This window comes from Lissotriton vulgaris, chromosome 6 (genome assembly GCF_964263255.1).
Source record: "Lissotriton vulgaris chromosome 6, aLisVul1.2, whole genome shotgun sequence".
NCBI classification, from domain to species: domain Eukaryota; kingdom Metazoa; phylum Chordata; class Amphibia; order Caudata; family Salamandridae; genus Lissotriton; species Lissotriton vulgaris.
In genome coordinates, this window is record NC_141694.1 from 975,166,787 (window position 1) to 975,186,729 (window position 19,943).

At 47.8% G+C, this 19,943-nt stretch overlaps 1 protein-coding gene across 7 annotated transcripts in view; it reads left to right on the forward strand.

Moving 5' to 3' along the window:
- Nucleotides 1-19,943, forward strand: part of PTPRK (protein tyrosine phosphatase receptor type K) — a 1,685,403-nt gene that overhangs the window by 460,911 nt on the left and 1,204,549 nt on the right. For all 7 annotated transcript variants that reach the window (XM_086927009.1, XM_086927007.1, XM_086927008.1 and 4 more), the window contains exon 3: nt 13,833-14,104. In XM_086927009.1, the coding sequence (XP_086783135.1) occupies nt 13,833-14,104 (272 nt within the window). The remainder of the gene's footprint in view (nt 1-13,832; nt 14,105-19,943) is intronic.

Sequence of the window (19,943 nt, forward strand, 5' to 3'; positions counted from 1 at the left end):
GGCCTCTTCACACCTCGGACCTTGCTTCCTTCGGCTGGGCTCTGGTCGGGATCCTCCGCACTCCTCACCGCCTCGTCTGGGCACTGATCGCAGTCTTCGTCACCTCCGTGTGTCAGAGGGGAATGCAGGAAATCCTGCCAGTACACGTGTTGTCCGTCTAACTGATGGCAGGGGACACGGATTGCAACGCACCTTCCGGCGCGTGAGGTGGGGGAGGGGTCCCTATTCGGGCGCCAAAATGATGTAAATAATTAATTTACTCTCTTAATTTCTATGCAGGTAAGTACTTAATCAATAATAACTCAATCGGAATGAAGGAAAACAGAGTCCGTGGTGTAAGAGTTTCTAAGGGTTTTATTCCTCATAAAGGAATCAGGATATCATGTTCTGACCACCACACAGGGTGTCAGAAGGGATAGATGAGCGCGCCAACGTTTATTGACAATACATAGCTTATATACTTGATTTACATCATAATGTTCAATGTAAGAGGCGTAACAGCTGAGAGAAGACAAGATAACAGTATACACGTGGTGCTAGTACATCATCAAGAGGCGTAAACTAGGCGTGAACTAGGGCGTGTGCTAGAAACGTCACTGATAGGTGACGCAAGTGGGTGGCACCAAGGGGTGGTGCTAACAGAATGTTGCAATGTCAGCGGAAATCGGAAGCTTGGATGCGCGCGCAGCTGCATGACGTGTGATAGACGGGGTGCAGGGGACTTGACATTTACACTGACGGGGAGAGACAGAAGTCTGGCATGTCAGATCAACTTGTGCTTCTATCATATCTGATATCTGGTGTTTAGGAACTAAGCTATCTGGGCAGAAAGGTCTCTAGAGCAGAAGCTATTCTATACTTGCTGTGAGTGCGTGTATAAGCGCCTGAGTGTCTGTATGAGAAGCGTGGGGGCACGGGGCCTTCCATGGAAGCATGGCAACAGAGGCTATGAATTACTTGCATAAAGACAGGTCGGCCCTTTAGCCCTGTAGCTGAGGGAGGATGTTTACTGAAGCTAGTAGGCTGGAATGTATCTTCGGGGAGGAAAACAGATAACTCGAAGGTTATAGTCAATCTTGGCAGGCAGCAGGCTGAGCTGAGCACGGAGGGCCGCGCTAGAAGTAAGTCAGAGTTCACGGGTACGGGGGCTGCTTGGGCAGAGGCCCTCGCAGTCAGAAGCCAGAAAAGAGGCTCGATGGCAGAGATTCAGGGCCTACTTTCAGTCAGGCTGAAAAACGTAGGAGTACACTTCAAAAAGACGTTGGCATAGCATACTTAGGAACGGACCATCAAACCCATTCATGGTGGGTCTGAAAGAGGACAAGTTAACGTTGGACGCAAATGTATTTGCGTCTTCATAGCTGGTACAGGAGGGAAGTTACATGCACTTTTAACTCGTACATGGAGTCGGTGGGGTACTCGCTAGGGAACACAACATGACCATAAAATTTATATTACCTCACTCTGTAGGGAGACTTCGCAGATATCATCCTAAACAAGGTATGAACATATAAATACTAGGAAACATATACATAATCAGCTACCATGGGCTCATGAATGAATACACACATTCTTCTTTTCTTTTAGTATTGCCCCTGAGAAAGGTACCATGAGGGTATCGAAATGCATCGGGCGTGTTAAATGTCAATGCTGATTGATTTTGATATGAATTAAGGAAAATAATGTTATGTACAAATGTAAATGTATATGTAATTTACAGTTTTGAGATGATCATGAAGAATTAATGATTCACAGTACATAAAATGAATTTTGGTGAAAACTAAGAAAATTAAAAAGTATGAATACTGATGGTATTAAGAATTAATTTGAATTTCGAAACATAATAGGTGTGGGAAAACACAGAGTGAACAGTGCATGATTGGATTAACCCTTAGGCTAGTCTTAACCACACTTACTGCACAGGAACAGAACTTCAGGCGGTCAGCACTGCCTGACACTGGTTTCAAGAGCCTGCTTTCCATGTGGCCACTCACTGCTTGTTGCCTCAGACTTCTGCTGGACTTTCAGCCTGATTTCTATGGTCCTTGACTTGGAGACCTGGGGCCTCGCGTTCACCTACGCTATTTTCATGTATATGACCCCTGTATTGGTGCAGAAAGGAAGACACCCCATGCGTTTGGTAGGGGCACACTTACGAGCATGAAAAAAATGCACTTCAGCCGAAAGCAAACAATATCTGTATATATCAGAGTACAATAGTATACAGCAAAACTGAATACACTGGGTGCTTCACTGAACAAGAACACAGCAGCCTTGAGACACTTGACTTTTTATTTTCTACAAAATCTGTCAGTGTGACCGGGAATGTGCGACCCCCTTTCAATCATTCCACAACGCCTTTGGGGGTCGGGCCCCACAGTTTGAAGACCACTGGTCTACACTGAACCTCCTCTCCACTCCAGTTCCTTGGTTTGGGATTTAGAGGGCGACAGGACTACCGGGTATAGTTTTTCCCAACATATTATATGACGGATGGGAAAGATGGCTAGAGGAAGATTGGGGATGGTGGCTGGTGCCCAGTGCCAGACTTGGCCGTAGTGGGCACTTCCCTGGTGGGCCGGAAGGGCAGGGGCTGGTTTTGGATCTGCGGTGGACGTTTTTGTTATTGGGTGCCGGTTTTGCATCAGATCACCTGTAACAAAAGCGCAGCAGCAGTGTTCCTACCAGGCCCCTCCCCCGGTTGGACGTAATTGCCAGGGATGGTCTGCAATCGCAGTCCGGCCCTGCAGGTGCCAGGTATTTTTTATTAGAGGGATTGGCAGAGTTATTAAAGAGAGACTGGGAGCAAGTCTGAGGGAGGTAGAAAGTGGGTGTGGAAGGACAGTTTGTGCCGGTTCTCAAGGAAGACTCTACTGCTCCGCAGGTAGGGGTACTCATGAGAGAGGAGCATGTACAGCATTATATATCAGATGCTACTTACTAAACATGGGGACTTTCCTTCTGTTGGCTTCCAAGTGAGATAATATTATTGAGGTTCTCCCATGGAACCCATAGGGTGGAAAATAACACTGTTATTTATTGATTGTGAACTCATGTAGAATTCAGAATTTCGGTCACATCTCCTTCCGCTTAGATTAGAACACTTCCTCTTTGCATGCATGTTGACTCATCTCTATATTAAGTGTTGCTGCCTATTTTGTATTTATTTAGTATTTGTTGGCTCTGATTGTCATGTAGCCTCAGTTATGCACCTCAACCTCTCCATTACACCTTATAGGCTTTAACTCCGCTTTTGTCATTACGCATTGTTGAGATCTTGGATGTCCACCAGGACTTAGCTAGCGCATAGTGTATGTGTGACTGAATAAAGAAACAATTGAGCTTTAACAGAGCAGCGGCCTTGGAATACACAGTACAGTAGAGTACATGTTCCTTTCATTTTGTGGCATGAAGTAGGCATGGGAAATCTGATACTTAATGTGCATACAAGCGTAACATTATATGCCATCAGTTTGTCATAAAAAAAAGGTATTTCCTTGTCGCCTAGTGTTTGTAGCTATGGAACTTAAGTAGGGTGTCCAGAACATCCCTGGAACGCTTACCACCCTTTTATTCACTCATGGGATTTTATTTATTACCAAAGCCCTTGTTTGGGTGTTTTGAGTTCAGTTAAAGCAAGGAAAGACTGCAACTCTAAAAGGCATTGATTAGGCCTAGACACAGGTCCCGGGCCTTGCTTTAAGCCTTAGCCACCACAGATCTCAAGAGTCAGTGCTCACGACACCTGCTGACCATGGATCGACGTCATCCATGTTTTGTCAGCAGTGACTTTTTTCTTCCTTTGCAGTCGCAAGATGGTGAGGGCGCTGAGCGGGGCAGCGTCGATAAACAGGACAGTATTGTTTTTTAGGCCTCGACCTCTGCCAATGCCTCTGGCATTGCAGATGTTGAGACATATAAAGGTGAAACAGGAAAGCTGAACCAGGCGGATTACGCCGAATGCATGTGCCAGTGCACCCGCTTGTCGTTTGCTGCCACAGCAATGTCGAGAGCTTTACACTTCAAAGGAATGCTCTCCCCCGCCCCCCTCTGTGCAATGCCTCTTCTCTCACCCTTTCGCTATCTCACCCGCCCTCCCACCTTCAGCCTCTTCCTCTGCAGTGCACGCTCTCCCCCCTCCCCCCTCCTCACCCCAACATTTGTCTCACACCAAAGGCTTCTGCTATGTAATTTGGGGCATAGCTATAAACCTGTTAACTAAAATCTTGTGCATCAAACGTGCCACTTGCGCTGTATTTGAATGCTCCTTTGAGCTGTCTGTTGTATCTAGACGTATCACATAACTAAAACATATGCGTAAATTAAAACAGGCAGACCTATTGTCTTTGTCAGTCCTTGTTAGCAGTTTCTGCCTTTCTGATTGGGCCTGGGATGAGGCATTTTTTGCTGAACACTTAAGATATTCTGCAGCTTTAACAAGTTTATTGTATTTTTCTGGATCATTAAATTAACTGACGTCCCACGTTTGGGCAATTCATTTTACTCTCCTGTACCCCCTAGCCTGTGCTAGGCAGTAGCCTAAGATGACCGTAAAACCAATTGTGCCATATTTGGCAGAAACGTTATCTGCACTGTATTTTATTGACAAACTGAACAGTGAAAAGACTGCCCTAAGAGTAAGGTTCCAGGATCAGCACTTGTACTTGTACTGCGGTTTACAGACCTAAAACTACTGTGGTAGAAATTGATCTTGTGGAACATTGCTGGGAAGCAGAGGCAAAGGTGGTAGATGTCTCACTTCTTAGCTTTTGCAATTTAATTTGTTTGCAGGAAACCTTACAACTTAATGAATTTCGAGCTTTCAAAGATTTTGCATTATTTTCAGCTAAAGGAAGTGTGAAAGCTGGCATAATGACAGAGTTCACTAAACATGGGCTACTGGAACACAGCATAGTAGTGTCCAAGGACTAGGCATCCACAAGCATCACCCATCAGACATCCACAAGCGTCAGGCATCCAAAAAGGGTCTGGCATTCTCAATCTTCAGGCATTCTCAATCTTCAGGAATTCTCAATCTTCAGGCATTCTCAATCTTCACGCATTCACAATCTTCATGCATTCACAATCTTCAGGCATTCACAATCTTCAGGCATCCACAATCTTCAGGCATCCACAATCTTCAGGCATCCACAATCTTCAGCCATCCACAAGCGTCAGCCATCCACAAGCGTCAGGCATCAGACATCCACAAACATCAGGCATCAGACATCCACAAGCATCAGACATCCACAAGCATCAGACATCCAAAGGCATCAGACATTCAAAGGCATCAGACATCCAAAGGCATCAGGCATCCACAAGCGTCAGGCATGCACAAGCGTCAGACATCCACAAACATCAGGCATCAGACATCCACAAACATCAGGCATCAGACATCCACAAACATCAGGCATCAGACATCCACAAGCGTCAGACGTCCACAAGCATCAGACATCCAACGGCATCAGACATCCAACGGCATCAGACATCCAACGGCATCAGACATCCAACGGCATCAGGCATCCACAAGCGTCAGGCATCCACAAGCGTCAGGCAGGCATCCACAAGCGTCAGGCAGGCATCCACAAGCGTCAGGCAGGCATCCACAAGCGTCAGGCATCCACAAGCGTCAGGCATCCACAAACGTCAGACATCCACAAGCATCCAGAAGCATCAGACGTCCACGAGCATCAGACATAACCGCTCTTCTGCCGGTCCTTCTTCCTTGCCCATTCTCGTCTCTGAGCCCACAGCAGAAGGCTGCAGTGTGTTTTATTTATTTTTTTATTTATTTTTGGTGCAAAACAGAGATAGCATCGACATCATCATCAGTCACATATTCATATACATTCGTAGGGTCTTCTGAAACTACATAGTAAACGTAAAAGGACAGAAGATATAACAGCCCTCTGAGGTCCTGGCGTGAGTCCAGCCATCTTGGTGATATGATGAAAAGGAATATACATGTATCGTAAAAATACAGTTTGCATTTTTTTTTGTTTTTTTTTGTTTTTCGTCTTTTGTCTGTGTTTTGCCTTTAAGAAACTTAAACAGTAAAAAGAGCACACATAGTTCGGCACGTACATGAGGTAGTTTCAACAGTATCTCGCATCACAGTCCATCTACAAAGGGGCCAATCAGTTGTTCCTAAACCCCCTGCCCTATTCCCCCCCATACCATCTTCTTAATGTAGGTCCCGCCCGCATCCGTGTACATCACCCAGCAATCATCCACACACCCAATCAGAGGTCCTCGTCACTTCCAGATCCCTCGAGATCGTCCTCTTCCAGTGGTTCACATATATCCCCCCTATAGGAGTTCCAGGGCCGCCATACCCCGTTCCATTTGCGTGGATTATCCCTCAGTTTGTACACCGCCCTCTCAGTCAGCATGAGCATGTCCATGTTGCGGATCCACTGGGCTAGTGTGGGGAGTTCAGCCGACCCCCACTTATGGGCTATATCTCGTTTCGCTGTCACCATCCCCACCGTAACCCAAGTTCTTGCATAAAAGGTGAGGTCGGTCGGCCCCCAGATATTCAACAGGCACAGTCGTGAGTCTAGAGTGAGGGAGGTGTGTAGTGCTTGGGCCATGGTGCGTAATACCCGTTGCCAGTAACTCACAATCAGTGGACATTCCCAAACCGTGTGTAGGAAAGAGCCTTCTGCTCCGCAACCTCTAAGACAGTACGGATGATCAGCCCTGTGCAGTTTGTGTAGCGTCGTGCGAGTGTAGTAAATCCTGTGTAGAATTTTTAACTGCACCAGGCGGAATTTGGAAGATATGCCTGCTTCACGTGGGGATGCCATGGCTGCGTTCCACTCGGTTTCGTCTAGATCACCCACCTCCAGCATCCATTTGTCTTTCAGTTTCCCCAGTGGATCAGGCATATTGTTACCCAATTTGCGGTATGTCATCGATGTCGCCCCTTCCTGCAAGTAGTCAGTGAGTAGACGGTCCTCCAGCGGGGAGGATTCGGGTGGGGATGTGTCGGGCGGGATCGCAGCTTGTAGTGCATGTCTGACCTGAATGTACCTGTACAGCTCTGTGTCCCCCAGCTCATATTGCTCATGCAGAGTCGCAAAGGAGATTACTCCCTCCCTCGTCCACATGTCCCCCACTGTGGAGATGCCGATGTTGTCCCACTGCGTGAAGCCCTTGGAGCGCCGCAGGTGGCCCAACGCCTTCGCGTCCCACAGAGGTGTGAGTTTCGTGACGATCCCATCCCATTTCAACTTTGCCTGTGCCTTGTACCATACTCGAACTGTGTGTTTCGTAGGCCCAGTAAGTTTTGCCGCCACACCACGGTGGTACAGTGGGGCCAGTAAACTGTTCGTACCCAGTTGCGCCCTGTCTGCCTTGAATGCTGGATCCTCTTGCGGGGCGTGTATCCACTGATTAATGATTTTGAGCTGAGCCGCCCAGTAGTACAGCTGTATGTTGGGTAGCGCGATGCCCCCGTCATACCACCCCCGGTTCAATTTAGCGTGTGAGATTCGGGCTGGCTGGTTGCCCCATAGCAGGCCTGAAATCATCTGTGCCGTTATTTTCTGGAGGAAGCTATCCGGCACCAAATGCGGAGCGTTTTCAAGGACGTCCAGGAAGCGTGGCAGAGCCATCATTTTAAAGAGCGCTGCCCGTCCTAGTAGCGTTAGGGGGAGTTCTTTCCAATGTTGTACATCACCACGGAGACGGACTAAGGGGGGCTGCAAGTTCAATCGTGCGAACTCGGCCTCGTCCCGGGTGATATGAATCCCCAGATATTTGAAGGACGTGCGTGCTAGTTCTAACGGACAGGAGTCCGGGAGTGGCGGAAGTGGTCCCCGTAGCTCAAAAATTATGGACTTGGCCCAATTAATGGTGTAGCCCGAGATTCGCCCATGTGCCGTACAGAGAGCCAGGAGGTTAGGGAGGCTCTCTCCCAGGTCTGTGAGATAAATCAGCATGTCGTCTGCGTAGAGGGACACTCTGTCCTCCCATTGCGGGGTCCATTGAATTCCTTTCAGGAGTTGCGTGGTGCGAATCGTAACTGCCAGCGGTTCCAAAACCAAAGCGAAGAGAAGGGGTGAAAGCGGGCACCCCTGTCGCGTGCCTCGGCCTAGGGATATGGTTCTGGAAATGTGGCCATTGGCTACCACTTTGGCTACGGGGTCTCTGTATAGCATGCGTATCCATGAAATGAACACCGGGCCAAAACCCATACGTGCGAGCACTGCAAAGAGATAGTTCCACTCCACCATGTCGAACGCCATCTTGGCGTCCAGTGAAAGGATCGCGGCCGGTTCCCTTAGCAGTGGGACTCGCGCCACTACACCATGCACCCTGCGGAGATTTAAAGCAGTGCTACGATGTGGCATGAAGCCGGATTGGTCCGGGTGGATCAATTGGGGTAAACACGGCAGGAGCCTGCTCGCCAACACCTTAGCGATAATTTTGGCCTCCGGGTTCAGCAGGGAAATGGGTCTATAAGACGAGCATTCGCTGGGGGGTTTACCAGGTTTCGGTATTGCTACGATAGTTGCCATCCGTTGATCCGGCGGCAGCGTACCCTTCACTCTAGATTCTTCATACATGTTAAGTAGGGGTGTGCTCAGGGACTCCGACATAATTTTAAGCCATTCAATGGGGATCCCGTTGGGGCCCATAGCCTTGCCCGGATGAAGGGCGCCGATAGCCAACTGAATCTCCTCCACCGTCAGGGGCGCATCTATGTCTTTTGACGCCTCTGCCGTTAATTCCGGCAGGGGAACGTGCTCAAGGGCAATCCGGACCTCATCTTCTCCCACCACCGTCTCTGGGGTATACACTTTGGTAAAATAATCCGTGAGGACTTCCACTATCTCGTCGGGGCGGGTGTGGTTGTTGCCATGTGGGTCAGTAAGTTGTAGGATGTTCTTCCCTCCCCCCTGCCTCTTGTCCAACCATGCCAACAGTTTACTGGCCTTATCCCCGATGTCATAGACCCTATGTTGCGTTGCCGCAATGTCCGACACCGTGATCCTTCGCAGGTGGTCAGTGAGGCGACGCTGATGGACTTGGAGATCATGGAGAGTGTCATCCGAGGGATTAGCCATATGGGCTGTGTTGGCCCTCTCGAGGCCCAATTCTATGTCTAAGGCCTCTCGTCTGTGCGCCTTTTTATGATTCGCAATTACGGCTATGGCCTGACCCCTGAACACTGTCTTGTACGCTTCCCATAATGTAGAGGGGGAGTCCACCGAGGACCAGTTTTCCTCGAAGTAGAGCCGCGTTGCCTTCTTCAGGTCTTTATTGATCTGGGGAACTTTTAGATAGCCAGGGAAGATCGGAAATAACCTTTGTCGTTTCGTGGACGTGGTGGTGATCGTCGGAGTGAGTGGTGAGTGATCTGAGACACCCCGTGGCTGAATACTTGTCTCGGCTACAGTAAGATGTCCGTTAATCAAAGCGAAAAAATAATCTATCCTAGAGAGGCTGTTGTGTGTGGCCGAGTAGTACGTGTATTGCTGCTGGTTAGGGTGTAGTGTACGCCATATGTCCACCAACCCCTGTGCATTCAGAAATGTCTGGAGCCTGTTGGGCCCTTCTGTGTGCGTGCGTGGGGGGAAACGGTCTAAAGTGGTCGTGAGTGCCATGTTAAAATCCCCACCTATGATCAGGTCTCCATCAGGGAGGGTCAGCAAGAATTTGCCAAGATCTGACAAAGCCTCAGAATGTAGTGCTGGTGGTATGTAAACAGAAACTACGTTTAGAAGTTTCCCCTCCCACTGGCTATGAACTGCCGCAAATCGGCCATGAGCATCGGTTGCTGTAGACTTTACAATAAATTGGGACGATTTCTTCTGCAGGATACCCGTGCCACGGGACCCCGAAGTAAACTCAGCGTGTACTATCATGTGATAGCCTCTCCTATCTAGGGCCTTTGTGGCCGCCCCCGTCAAGTGTGTCTCCTGTAGGAGAATGAGAGCCTGCCCCCGTCTCCTTATCCCCTGCAGCACCAGCCCCCGCTTAATCTTATCCCCTAGACCTCTGACGTTCCAGGACATGACAAGCAGTGGGTTCGCTGTGGTGTGACTATCCGTTGCAGCCATAAGAGAAACAGTGATCTGCCATGAAGCCCCCTCGCCGTTGGCGAGGTGGCAGGTAGAGGCAGGTGTAGGGCAGGCGTGACTGTATCTCACAGTCCATTCCCCCAGTGCCCCGAATAGACCAGATGCTCTCAGTTACGTAAAACATGCCTAGAAACATACGTGTGCTTAGAACATGAACCTGCAGGACCAAAAAGTCCCGTAGTGCAAACTTACCCAACTCCTGTTCCCCCCCCCTCCCTGCCCCCCTGCTGCACGGACTCAAAACTGCCCGCCCCCCCAACTGAGCAGAGTGCATACCCCATCCCCCAAACAGTGTACTTGCGCGTTGGGGTGAGGGACTCTCCGCAGCCGGCAGTCTCTCATGCACACCCTCGGAGGCCCTTCACCCAGTGTCCAATGGCGGGAAGCGCGTATGCAGCATTAAAGTCTCATTACCAAAACAAATATGAAAGTTGTCCAGATGGTCATTGTTCCTCGAACTCTTCCCTGCCACCTTCCGCTCCCAAAGAGTCACTGTTGTCCGGTCCCCCTCCCGAAGCCTGGGAGTCCTGGCGTTGGCCTCCAGTTCGATCATTCTTGGAACGATTTGTCCGTCTGTGGTTCTGACCCGGTCTCCATCCCTCGAGCCACTCCTGTACGTTTTCAGGGTTGTCGAAGAACCACGTTTTGTTCTCCGCCACCACCCGCAGTCTCGCAGGAAAGAGCATTGAATATGGCAGTTCTCTGGACCTCAGTTCTTTTTTCACCTCAAAGAACGTTCGCCGCCGACGGGCGACATCCGCTGTGTAGTCGGGGAAAATGGCAACTGTGGCGTTTTGGATCTTGAGAGGAGGGGAGGTTCTGGCTGCCTGCAAGACTGCGTCCCGGTCACGGAAATTAAACAAGCGTGCCACTATGGGTCGTGGGGTAGCCCCCGGTTTCGGTTGACCTCCCGGGACTCGATGGGCCCTTTCCACTGAAAAAAAGTTGGACAGTCCCTTCGGCTTTAGTTCATTCGTTATCAGGCTCTCTACGAAGAGATCCATAGCTTTTACGCCTTCTGATTCCGGCACCCCTATAATGTGGATGTTGTTTCGCCTAGAACGCCCCTCCTGCTCATCCAGCTTCTCCCGGAGCATTCTATTGTCCTGCGCCATCTTCCCCATTTCTCGTTGAAGTTCTGAAACGTCCTCTACAAGGGATTTTGTGACCACCTCCATGCTCTTAACTTTCTCCGACATTTTGTGGAGGTCCGCTCTAAGTAGGGTGACATCCGTGGAGATTCCGCAGACGGTCGTTTGCAGTTGGGCCAGTGCGAGCATGACGTCGTCTAGTGGTGCTTTCTTTCCTCCTGGAGAGTCGGCCACCTTGCTCCTTCCCCGCTGGGGAGACGGTAGGCTTGTCGGAGGTAAATCGGTCAATACGGGTCTGTGTGACGCCGCCCTTGGGGCCTTTCCCCGCCATGCCGCTAAATGTCGTGCTCCTCGTGCCCCTACGCTCCAGGATGTGAGAATCGGTGTGGACCCCCTGTCCAGTCCGGTTTGGCAAAGATTAGGTCTCAGCGGCGTCCTCCGGGAGGCGAGAAGCGCCGATTGTCGCCAGATGCGTAGCGACGACTCCGATCAAGAAGATGGCGGACGCCCACTTCGATCCCGTCTCCTAGACTCTCGGTGCTGCTGGTGACGACCGCAGAGTCGGTCGGGGTGCCAGAGACCACTTCGCTAATCGCCACTCCCTTGGTCCGCGCGGATCTCTGCATCCGATTCTCCAGGACGTACTCGGTCTATCGGCTCCTCCGCCTCATGGGCACTTCCGGTCTGGATCCCCCGGTCAGCGTGCACTTCCTGCTGGGTCGACAGCCAGGGGAGGTCCCGGCTCAGGAGGTTGGGGCAGGCCGATCCGAGGCTTCGATGTATCTCGGGCAGCGGACGTCGGATCTTGTCGCCGCTTGTCGCTGCTTACTCCACCCGGTCCTGGGTTCTGGTACCTGCCTGTAGGGCTTGTAGAAGTGACGGATTTTGTGTCGGATTGACGAAGAGGCCGCTTCAGCCGCGGAGCTCGTCCCTTATGCTGCCGCCATGATCGGCTGCTAGCCACGCCCCCCCGTGTTTTATTTATTTTACTGTCCATTTCAAACTGACTTTGTTGGTCAAAAAAGGATAAACGTCTAACTCTCCCCGACTGGAATCAGACCCCAGATACTTCTTGTTGCACGCAGAAATATGTGGTGTAGTTAACTTGCTGAGGTGCCTTCACTTCATGGCTGGATAGAAAAAAAACTGTAAGGAGGCAGTCAAAACAATGAGCACACTGGTAGTCCGGCTTCTCAGCACTCACTGTGCCCGCCCGCTCAGAAAGCACAAAACTGTCAGATAAGACGCTTTGCCTATGTGCAGGAACTAAGATCTGAACTCAGGTTTTGTGCCTTTGAAGCCAGAGGCCACATGTCCGCCTCCTTTTGTTTGGTTACAGTGATTAACATCTGCGAATTTATTTATATTAGTAGCATAACACAGGTGCTCGAGGGGACGCATTGAAACGTTGAATCAAAATTAAAATTGCACACAGTAAATTTCTCGAATACGGGAAGTTTCCTGTCACCCTCTATCTATCTATCTATTGCCCTCAGTCTGTCTATCTATCTATCTATCTATCCATCTATCGCCCTCACTCTATCCATCGCCCTCACTCTATCCATCACCCTCACTCTCTCTATCGCCCTCACTCTCTCTATCGCCCTCACTCTATCTAGCTCCCTCACTCTATCTAGCGCCCTCACTCTATCTAGCGCCCTCACTCTATCTAGCGCCCTCACTCTATCTAGCGCCCTCACTCTATCTAGCGCCCTCACTCTATCTAGCGCCCTCACTCTATCTATCTATCTATCGCCCTCACTCTATCTTTCTATCGCCCATACTCAATCTATCTATCGCCCTCACTCTATCTTTCTATCGCCCATACTCAATCTATCTATCGCCCTCTATCTATCTATCGCACTCACTCTAGCTATCTATCTATCGATCGCCCTCACTCTATCTGTCTATCTATCGCCCTCCCTCTATCTATCTATCGCACTCACTCTGTCAATCTATCGCATCACCACAGCATCACTCAGCCCCACCACAGCATCACCACTCAGGGGCACCACAACATCACTATGCCTACCACAGCATCACTGAACGCCACAGCATCACTCGTCGCCACCACAGCATCAATCTGTGCAACCATTCAACAACAACTGGTTCAAATATGTCCTCTCAATGTTTCAAGCTTTATTACAAATGTCACAAAAAGATGTTAATATTTCACTTTTGTTCTTGGTTTTTCATCACAATAAAATACACTGAACATAATCTTTACAAAAGTTATTTACAAAAGTTTAAGCTATTGCCATTATAAATTACAATAACTTTTAAGTAAAAATTAAAAGCCATTGTTATTTGTAATATCAATACATCTAAGTCACTTAAATACAACACATATTGCATTACAAATGCTACAGGTGTCACATTTGCAAAGTTACGACTATTGGCATTGTAAATGACAAAGCTATTAATTTCGCTATTTTCAAAACCAACACATAAATAAAAAATGTGTAATTTACAATACCAATAGCTCAAACTTTCCTAATGCAAGACCTATTGCATTGCAAATGCTTGTTTCTGTCTGTACACCACATGGTTAAATGTGTCCCAGATAGCAGAATGCATCATTGTTTCCTCTAAATACAAAGGACTGTTTGTTTTTATTGATTTTTCCTTACTCTTTGATTTATTTTTTCAGGGTCTTATATGATAGTGGACTCTTCTCACCAAGATCCTGGAGAAAAGGCGCGCCTTCAGCTGCCCACCATGAAAGAGAACGACACGCACTGCATCGACTTCAGCTACCTGCTGTTCAGCCAGAAGGGCTCGAGCCCGGGGAGCCTGAACATCTTTGTGCGCGTGAACAAAGGACCCCTCGTAAACCCCATCTGGAACGTGACCGTCTCGACCGGCCGAGAGTGGCTGCGGGCGGAGTTGGCCGTCAGCACATTCTGGCCCAGCGAGTATCAGGTGAGTGGCCACATATTTAGAAAGTGCCCACTTTGTGAACACGGATAACGATGTGAAATTCTGTTTGTGTGCTGGTTGGCTTATGGATATCAGTTATTGTAGTGAAAATCTCACAATTGCTGGGTTGGCTCGGTTTCTAAAACCTGCAGGTCAAGTCCACAGCTTGCAGATAGATTTGCGTCATCCCATGAGGCGCTCCCGCTAGATCAGTGGTATTGTTTGCTTGTCGCCACAGCTGCCAGTAGAATTGGGAAGGCGCTGCGAGCCAGAGAGCGTCACCAAAAACAGTATTTTGTAAAATGTTACCGTTTGCCGGTGACTAGAGGCGCTTTAGCTGCCACCTGCTTGTAATTTTCTGCGTTAAATTCAGACTGAAGCATTCGTTCATACCTCATTTGAAAAGTTTGTAGTATGTATTTATGCAGTTTTATCTGTAGCACTCGCCTCGCCTAAAGTCGTTAGTCTGCTTCTCATCAAGGATAGCGATGCACTCGGAAGCAGGCGTCAGAAAGATCGAGAACAGCACTGGGACAGCAGACACTAAACTTCACCGCGAGCAGAAGCAACGGGCAACTAACTTCACGCGGGAGGGCAAAGGAAGGGGCGGGGCTAGGAGGATGGAGCCAGGTAGAAAGACTGCAAAATGTAGATGTAACTGGACTGTAGCTTGTGGGAACTGAAAGACAGATTTACACAATGCGCTGGCACTCTGCTTTTAGCGCAGTGATGTTGTCAGAAGGGAGCAACTGCGTCCATTCCGGTAGCAAGGTATGACAGCTACGGGAGGTAAATATTTAACATAATTGTGAGAGCTCCAATCCCTGGAAAACCGAGAGGCTCGGGAAGAAGGCAAACCGGTCGCAAGAGATCTCGCCTGCCTCCTCTTCTGCGACCCTTGGTAATTTATTAATTCAAACACACTGCAGGTTGGAGAAATTGACATTGAAAATTCGCAGCTAAAGAAACAAAGTGTACATCCTCCTATTGCTGATCTACTACAGATCTTCTTGCTTTCTCTATTCACCTCTTGTGAGATGGTGCAACCTTTCCTGGTGGTCTCACTGGTTTCTGGCACTCAGCATTTATTTGAGAGCAAGCCTCGCCAGCTCTTGAAAATCTTTAGCAAATTAATCAATCAATCATTTGTAAAGCACACTACATACCTGCGAGGGTCTCAAGGCGCTGGTGGGGGGAGGGGGGGCTACTGGTCGAACAGCCAGTATCCTCCTGAAGATCAGCAGGTCTTGGGTCTGTCGTAGGCCCAGTGGGGGGGTGTTCCATGTCTTGGCGGCGAGGTGGGAGAAGGATCTCCCACCAGTGGTTGTTCTACGGATGCGCGGGACGGTGGCGAGTGAGAGGTCGCGTAGCGTAGCTGGCGGTTGGGATGTAGACAGGGCCGGACTGGGAAACAAAACCGGCCCTGGCAAAGAAGTGCTCGGCCGCCGCCGCCCCTTCCCGGGGGAGGGGGGGGCGACCGAGCTCTTTGCCGGGTGGGTTTTTCGGCCGTTTTTGTTACAGGGCCGAAAACGGCCCTGTAACAAAAACGGCCCCCAGGGGCCCAAAACCGGCCCCCACCCTTGCGGCGCACCGGGGGATTGCCCGGTGCCCTCAACGGCCAGTCCGGTCCTGGATGTAGAAGGAGAGCTAGGCCAGTGTTGTGGAGTGCCTTGTGTGCGTTGGTGAGGAGCTTGAAAGATATCCTCTTGTTGACGGGGAGCCAGTGCAGGTTTCTCAGGTTTGGGGCCAATAGCCATTTGTGCTGTTTTTTCCAGGGTGTTCCCAAGGATCAGTTTATTTGATGTATGAATGGGATGTTGACCCCAGGAATGAGTACGTTACAGAAATGTATTTCTAGAAATTTTAGAAAAGGATGATTGAGGGTTAAATTATCCTTTTATTGTTCTGTACAACCTAAACTAAAATCCATCTTTGCTAATCATGACCTCACACTTCACATATGATATCACATATTTCATTATCGACATGACTTGGTGCCATCAGAGTTCACATCACCATTTACGTTATTGTGGAAGCTGCAAAAACTGCTTTTTCACATCTGTCCTAAGAAAAATAAAGATCTGCTATCTGTTCACCTAAGGCATGCACTCCAGCCCTGTGCCTACTGGCTATGTTCCAAGGGCTTTACACTTCTGCATGCAAGAAGCCGCAGGACTTGCCTTTTGCTCCCCGGTTTCCACTACTCCTGCTTCTGCATCCATTCCCTTCACTTACTACCCCTCCATACCTACCGAGCCCAGCAAGTACATTGCACCAGTATTTAAAGGGCATGCTCAGAGGATTGGCAGTCTTGCTTTAAAGCTCATGTATTGATCTCCGTAGCTGGGAGTTCATCTGATCTGTTTCTAGTCCTGAGAGGATGGCCTTTTATACACAAGGACAGTTATGAATGTTATCTGACTTTCCTGGTGTCCTTGAAGTATTTAATAAAAAACACACATTGTAATTGAAGTCCAAACTTAGATGATGGTTCCAAGAGTTTTGCATGAGAATGCTGCAGTTATTGGCATCAGATTTGCGCTTCTTGATACTTTGAAATATTAGTCCACTCTGATACTTCGCAGCAGAGACTAGGATTACACTTGGACAGGTTCTCCATTTATGGTGTCATGTCATATCCGCATTTGAACCCTACCAAAATGTTCTCTATTCACCCTTTACCTGATTGGGGGTGGTAGCCTTGAACTATTTTGAGCGAGTTGGCCGTTATTGCAGCTTTCTCAACCCACTCTTATTGGTTGTGGTTAACTGCACCTGATCCCAGACAAGCGGCACGTGAGGCTGTCATCATGGACACAATTTGAGATAATACATTAGCTAAAGTCGAGCATCTGCTCACTGGTGTTTTACGTGCAATCATATTCATGGTCTTACAGCCGATTTATTTTCCCATGGATAAGTTTGCTCGTGACACTTGGAATCCATGCTTTTCAATAAATGTGTGTGTACGTTAGTAAGTCACCCTCACTGCCCAGGCGCCTTGTGCTGGATACCACCTGTACTTGGCCAGATTCGACAAGTAGCAGTTCTGTACCTTCACCTGTACTAGTGTTGCTAATACACTCTGCTCGTGGGCACGTTTCATTGGCGACTGCCTTTGTTAGGGAAAACGGATCGAAGTGCCCTCCCGCTCATACGTGTGCACAGACGATTTTCCACTGACAAATTTGCATGCATTATATTGTGGTTTGCAGGAGGCATTTTTTGTCATCTCTACTTGATTTTAATAATAGTATTGTTTTGTTTACATTTTCGACAGCTTTTTCAAACGGGGAGGGGAACGTGAGTGTGTAATTGTTCAGGTTTTGGACGGCAGACTAAAGGAATTGCAGTTCATATACTGAAGGTAGTGTTCATAAGGTTAAAGGCTTCTAGAGCCACCCGTCTCCTATTCGTAATGTAAATCTATGCCAAAATGTTTCAGATTAATGGATTTCAGAAGGTTTTCCATAAACTGAAGACAGTTTAAAATACAATACTTGCTTAAAAAAAAAGTAAAGAATGAAAAGAAAAAAAAGAACATTGGCAAAAAAAAATGTTGACCTGTCGGTCCCGCACTGAAATTCAGTTCTTTTTTAGGAGGATGTGGACATACAGTCCGGCAAAATGCCATTGCTCACAGAGCAGTGGTGCCAATGTCTGAAGCGGACATTGTCCCATGCTGTGTGCTTTGGTGGGTGTTATTAACACATGAATGACAGTTCTACAGATCAGTGGATGAAGAGGGCCGACCCAAAGCCCTTCTGTGTGTGTGTATATGTGTGTGTGTATATATATATAAATAGAAGAGATAAAACTTGTTTTTAAACATGAAACTTTTGCACATACAATGGGCTGTTTTTCACTTGCACTTTATATTGAAACATATTTTTCATCACTTATTTTTGCACTTAACATGATTCAGCAGGCTTTGTGGCAGGCCCACTTGGGCTCTATTTCAAATAATTGTTATTGTATTTAACTAAGGACAAGGATGGATATAATTTTTTATATTCAGTAGTAATAACATTGGCAGCATGATACCCGAGTATGGTTACAGATTGGGCCATTCTACAAAGCACAATAATGTGGTAACACAATATCAGTCAAAAATGCTTTATTTGAGATGTACATAGACACATTTATTTGTTGTGTATTATTATAAATTGAAATTCGTTGATATTGTTTTTAAATGATAAGTTACCGGAAATTTTCTAAACAAAAAATCTGTAATCCTTTAAACAGTCATATGTTTTGAGGTAGCTTTGTTTTTCGTTGGTTCAAAAACATGTGGTATTTTGCCATCTATACGTTTACAACGCTGCTTAATTACATTTCAGTATGTTTTCTATGTCCTTCGTGAATTACTATGCACGGTCACTTTAAAAGCTTTGCTCCTTGACGAGCAGTTTGTCATGTGATCAAGCCTTCTCTAAGACGAAACGCGTCATGGCGGCAGCGCTGGCTCTAATTAAATAAACTTCGTTGCACCAGCACTTTTTTGGGTCGACTCCTCGTCATTTCTGGATCCTGCAGATGTCATCTGTTGAATAAGTGACGATCTACGCAATATATATATATATATATACACACACACTCACACATTTTCTTCATTTTTATTTTATAACATGAGGCTAACAGGAAAGTTAAAGCTGACTAATGTTGGATCTAAAAGCGTACATGTAAGAAGGTACTACAGAGAGAGTTGGTTTTGGGCAGCCCACTTCAGCCATGGGCTTCTGTGGGTTTTCCTACTTTGCCATTACAAGGATGGGCTGTCCACCAACGCCATTGAATGAAAGTTTGCCTAGCTTTAGTACAGGTAAGTTTCAATTCTGTTAAGGACACGGAGGCGAGGATTGTCATTCTTCCTTCGCTTTATTTTCAGCAGCCATTTTTTCCAAACAACCAAACTACTACTCCCATGAACCACAGGGAGTAGGAAACGGAAAAGTCCCAACAGGAGTCCTTCCTCTCTGTTCACCGTCCAGTCTTCGCTTGGTCCCTTCACTCTGTTTCCTCTTCCTTCGTGCGAACAGCTCCGCTACGAACCTCAGGCATCCTGTCTGGGCCCATCATTTCCTGCAACAACAGGCAGCATCAGAACCAGGCCCAATATAAAACAGGTCAGCAGAGCAACACAAGAACCAAACCATGTTTAAGCAACATCAGGTCATAGGCAGATACCAACATGCAATTACAATAAACTGATTGGAGGTATACCTAAAATAGAAAAGCAAATACCTACTGCAGAACGGGAAGGGTCCGCATCTTCACTGATCGACGGGCGTGATAATCCTTGACTCCATGTCCTTAATAGAATTGAAACTTACCTGTACTAAAGCCCAGCAAATTTTCATTCTATGTCGGGAACGGAGGCTCAGATTAGGCCAGTTCAATGCTTATCCACCACCAGTTAATCAATCTCTAACACTGGCTTAAAGTAGAGCCTCTTTAAGGTCAAGTCCAAGGACCAGTCGGCCGCACGCATAAGATCTTCCAGACATTCTCCGAGCAAAAATACCTTGGAGGCCATGGCCCCCTTGCTGAAAGGGCTCCAAACCTCTTGGTGTCAATCCCCGCCTCCCCCACCATACCCATTTGGCTATGGTTGGTGAGGAAACACTTTGTACGGTTTTCTTAGTGAGATCAAGAGCTTTCGTTCACCCAGAGGATGGACCTCCTCTGTTAATTCTTCATATGCTCGGAGGCACTGTACCACACACAATTTTGGGGATTATCAAAATGCTGGGTAGGAGATTAACCTAGTATGGCATTTGGTCCTTCTACTGACTGTGAAAGAAACCCAGTCTGAGGAGAAAACTCTGGCCAAAATGTCTAG